General features: G+C 37.2%; 1 protein-coding gene across 1 annotated transcript; it reads left to right on the top strand.

Annotated features, from left to right (window-relative positions):
• Window positions 1-211: 211 nt before the first annotated feature.
• On the top strand, window positions 212-4,434 carry LOC116464506 (RNA-binding motif protein, Y chromosome, family 1 member F/J-like). Its single transcript, XM_058435098.1, has 6 exons — window positions 212-343; window positions 1,842-1,956; window positions 2,921-3,031; window positions 3,454-3,564; window positions 3,653-3,741; window positions 4,152-4,434. The coding sequence occupies exons 1-6, from the start codon at window positions 220-222 to the stop codon at window positions 4,349-4,351; spliced, it is 750 nt and encodes a 249-aa protein (XP_058291081.1). The 5' UTR covers window positions 212-219; the 3' UTR covers window positions 4,352-4,434.
• The last annotated feature ends 426 nt before the right edge of the window (window positions 4,435-4,860 follow it).

Genomic DNA, 4,860 nt, shown 5'->3' with positions numbered 1-4,860 from the left:
TGTTTCTAGATTTTCTAAATGGACGTTTATTGCTTGAAGTGTAGTAATATCATGTAGGAATGCTAATTTTATTAGCTTAGACAAATGTGAATTTGTTATAAAATGTAGAAAATATTTGTAAACGACTAAAACTCAGCCATTTAAGAAACAATGATGTTAGTTAACTAAAAAGATTTTGTTTGAAATACAGATGATGGTGGATACACTCCTGATCTCAAGATGAGTTATGCCAGGGGACTCATTGCAGTGAAAAGAGGTCCCTCTTCAAGAAGTGGAGGTCCTCCTCCTAAAAAGTCTGCTCCTTGTGCTGTGGCAAGAAGTAATAGTTGGATGGGAAACCAAGGTAAATGCTACCTGACAGAAAGACCATAGTTTTTGTATGAGTAAAAAATGAGCTCTTTTACCTGAATGGTTAGCTTTAAGTTCATTGAGCAAAAGAGAAGTGACACATACATGAGCATAACTACTGATTGATAGCTTTTATTATAGTTTCTATCTCACTAGGTACATTTCAGATTTATGTTGAAGGAATACTTGAGCTTCCGATTGCAGATCAAAGAAGTGATTAGAGTGAGGCCAACATTCCTTTTAATCCTGTGTTTGCTAGAAAATTCCCCTTAATTTTTCTAAAACTTCCTAGCAGTATTCTTTGATGGTAGACTTCTTCATGTAATTAATTCTTCCATTTCCTAGATCCCCTGGAAGTGGTCCCTTGGTGTCCCATTCTAAAAATTGCTTGTTCAGTTACTTTGTTGGGTTGGAGTCTTGCTCTTACCAGGCGTGAGTGCACTGATGAGATGATGGCTTACTACAGCCTCAAATTCCTGGGCTCAAGAAATTCTCCTGTTTCAGCCTCCCGAGTTTCTGCAACTACAGGCATGCACCACCACACCTGGCTACATTTTTTTCCTATGTTTTTGTAGAGAGAGGATCTGACTACGTTGTCAAAACTGTTGTTAAAGCCCGGGGCTCAAGCGGTCCAGCTGCCTCAGCCTTCCACACTCACTCACAGTGTGAGCCGCTGAGCCTGGCCATGCAGCTTCTGAGACCTCAGTAATGTGTATGTGCAAGGCATACTCACTGCTCATATGAAGATTCAAAAGAACCACAAGAGCATTTAGTAGACAAGGAGTCATTGGGCTGAAATATTATTTAAAAATAAATTTCAAGGTTTGAAAGGTAGACATGTAGGAGTCCAAAATTCTTAAATTAAGTGGATATCACAGAAATGCAGAGTTGTGAAATACAGGTGTATGGAAGTCAATAATTGAGATTGTACCGCGACGTTTAAGCATTAACGCAAGATCCTTAGTGTAAGATTTGAAATTATTTGAGGAGAGCATTGAGAACTAAGCAACACGAGGTGAGCAGTAGCATTGAATAGAAGTAATATGTTTGAGAAGGAGAATTGTAAGACTGCAGACTGAGCAGAAGAAAACAAGACAATAAAGACAAGTTCTTAGCAAGGAGGTTTAAGCAGAACAAATTAAAGTTCTTACTTAGTCCTCCATCCTAATATGGAGGAAATTAAAAACTGCCGTTTTCAATTTTACATTTCGTATGTAGAGTGTCGGTGAAGGGAGGTATTAACCACTACAAATGAACTTCTACCTAAGAATTAATGTTTGGCTTCAGCTTCATTGGAAGAACTGGCCTTGTGGGAGCCTTTGGATTATCCAAAGCCATAAGAAACATTCACAGTATCATGACTGTCTAGTAATTTAGGAAACAAAGAACGGAGTCACAGAAGAAATAATTTTAAAAAGTTATTTGAGAGAAGGGAAAATAGTGTTTCAGATTGGGTGTTCTTTACATAATGTTCCATCATTTTAATGTTAAAGGTCCCATATCACGAAGAAGAGAGAATTATGGAGTTCCTCCACGCAGAGTAACAATCTCTTCCTGGAGAAATGGTCCTATGTCACCGAGAGATGATGGTTATGCAACTAAGGATAGGTAAAGGAAAAATTAAAAAACACAGTTGATTTTTTTTTTTTTTTGCTGTGGTGATGAAATTCACATAACAAAATTAAATATTATAAGGTAAACAGTTAAGTGGTGGTTAATACATTCTGTGTCATGCAACAACTACCTCCATCAAGTTCCAAAACATTTTCATCACTCCAGATTGAAACTCCAGCTACCAGTTAGGCAGTCCCTTCCGTTTTCTCCCTTTCCTCAGCTGCTAGCAAACACCAATCTGTGTTCTGCCTCTGAACTTACCTGTTGTGGGTATTTAATGTTAACGTGATCAAACACGACATGACTTTTTGTGTTTGTCTCCTTTCCTTTTGCGTGATGTTCTGAAGGTTCATTTACGTCATAGCACTTCACTTCTTCCACAAGCTGTTAAGCCATTATTTTATCTGGGATGTTTCCACCCCAGTATTTCTATGCACCAATATGTGTTTGAGTACACTTATTCAATTCTGGGTGTATATGAGTGGAATTGCTTGGTCCTGTGTTAATTATGTTTGTTTTCTTGAGGAACCACCACATTTCTCCATGGTAGCTGCATCATTTTCCATTCCAACCAGCATTGCATCAGCGTTCCAATTTACCTACATCCTCTCAATCACTTGTTATTTCCTGCCTTTTAAAATTTATTGCCATTCCAGTTTGTGTGTGAAATATGTTATCTTATTTTGGATTTGAAATGCATTTTCTGCACCCATTAACTCATCACGCACATGTACCCTAGAACTTAAAGTATAACAAAAATAAAAGAAATGCACTTTCTGAATCACTGAATATGAATGTCCGTCCCATGTGCTTTTTGAGCATTCATTTGCCTATTTTATTTGGAGAAATATCTGTTTAGATGTTTGGCCTTTTAATTTTCTTTAAGTTGTAAGTTAGTCATATATTGGATACTAGAAGTTGAAAATTTAAAATTTGTTGCTTAAACTTACGCGCACAGAAATCATCCAAGTTCCCGAGAAACTAGGGATTATGCTCCACCATCTAGAGGCGATGCATACCGTGATTATGGTCATTCTACTCGGGATGAGCATGCCTCCAGAGGATATAGGTACTGTAACTTTTTCTGGATTTGTCAAATAAATTTCTTAAATTGTTCATTCCAGCTAACATTGTATCAGGGTTCCAGTTGATCTACATCCTCTCAAACACTTGCTGTTTCCTGCTTTTAAAATCTATTGCCCTTCGTGTGTGTGTGTGTGTGTGTGTGTGTGTGTGTGTGTGTGTGTGTGAAGTGTGGAAGCTCCTTTTGGATTTGAAATGCATTTTCTGAACCACTGATTATGAGTATCTTTTTCATGTGCCTCTTGGGCATTTGGGCATTTTGGGCATTTGGGCTTTTTGGGCATTTTATTTGGGGCAATATTTATGTAGATGTTTGGCAATTTAATTGTGTTTAAGTTGTAATTTAGTTATGTTTTGGACACTAGAAGTTGAAAATTTAAAATTTGTTGCTTAAACTTGTGCACACAGAAATCATGGTAGTTGCCGAGAAACCACGGATTATGCTCCACCACCTAAAGACTATGCACACCGTGATTATGGTCATGCTAGTTGGGATGAATATTCCTCCAGAGGATATAGGTAGTATAATGTTATCTGGATTTATGAAATAGATTTCTTAAATTGTTGGTTCTGGCATTAAAAACTTTTTTTTTTTTTTTCAATTTAGTAATCGCGGTGGCTACAGTGAGGCCCGTGGTAGAGATCATTCTGAACATCTAAGTGGAAGTTCTTATAGAGATGCATTTCAGAGATATGGTAAGGGTCCAGGATGGACTCGTAAATTACAGAATTTTATTTAATAGACCAGATTGTTATTTTAATGAAATTCTAAGGAAAATTATAAAGGACATATGCAACATGTTTAAGTATTGAGTATTCATAACAGTATAAAGCATAGGGAATGATATGAAGGTGAGAACTTCAGTTCACGTTAAGAAAATGTGACTCAACATTTACTTTAGAGTTAAGGTTGTTAAGCTTCAAAATAATACTCTTACACTTCTTTTAAATAAAACGTTCTGACCATTGAAGGCTTGATTAATATCCTGTCAACAAAGGCAGAGGAGGAAAGCAGATATTTCCAAATAGTACTTTAATTCATGCTTTAATGATAGCAGTAAAAATGTTTAAATGTAGTCCAACATACTATTTTATCAACCCTGCAGGGGCCTCTCATGGTGCACCACCTGCACGAGGGCCTCGGATGTCTTATGGTGGAAGCACCTGCCATGCATATGGTAATAAAGGAGATAGATGTGGCAGAAGTCGGGAGAGTTACTCAAGGAGCTGTGGTGATTTTTATTATGGTGATCGTGAGCATGTTTGCGGAAAACGCCAAAGGAATCTGCCTTCCTGCTCCTCGTGAAGCATATGGTAGCTCAAGTTATGTGGCATGTACAGTAGATGGTGGGGAAAGTGGATCTGCAAAAGGAGACCTAAGTAGATATTAAAGCACGTGTTCCAAATAATAGTTACTGCATGCCAAACCTTGTTTGCAAATCAGAAATTGAAATGTTATTTCTGCATCGTTACCTGCGTATTACTAAGAGAAACATATTGGTTTTGTGGAGAGAGGTAGATACTAACTTCCTCCATGAATGTTTCGAGGTATTCAAAGGAAAATGAATTTTTTTCAAAGTGATTTCATACTTGTTGATGCTATTTGAAAAGTGTTTAGATGTAATATCTACCTTACAATTTTCACAATAAAATTTTACATGTAATGCGAAGTGCCTGGTGTTACTGGTTAGCCGCAAATGCTTAAAGCAAATTCAATAGGGGAGTAAATTGTGTAGTTCGTTGTACATTTTCCTTTTGTTTCTTTGAACATAGATACAAAATTAAGCGTCTGTTATGTCCCCCTTTCAGGCCGCT

This window comes from Hylobates moloch, unplaced genomic scaffold, assembly GCF_009828535.3.
Source record: "Hylobates moloch isolate HMO894 unplaced genomic scaffold, HMol_V3 SCAFFOLD_859, whole genome shotgun sequence".
NCBI lineage: Eukaryota > Metazoa > Chordata > Mammalia > Primates > Hylobatidae > Hylobates > Hylobates moloch.
Note: the sequence above shows the minus strand (reverse complement) of the source record. Positions and strands in the feature narration are given on the sequence as shown.

What these genes read in the sequence shown, in the direction of transcription:
- LOC116464506 (XM_058435098.1), top strand. Translation starts at nt 220, where the DNA reads ATGAGTTATGCCAGGGGACTCATTGCAGTGAAAAGAGGTCCCTCTTCA. An exon ending in GGTTATGCAACTAAGGATAG is followed by an intron (nt 1,957 to 2,920) that starts GTAAAGGAAAAA and finishes TTACGCGCACAG; the next exon opens with AAATCATCCAAGTTCCCGAG. An exon ending in AGATGCATTTCAGAGATATG is followed by an intron (nt 3,742 to 4,151) that starts GTAAGGGTCCAG and finishes TCAACCCTGCAG; the next exon opens with GGGCCTCTCATGGTGCACCA.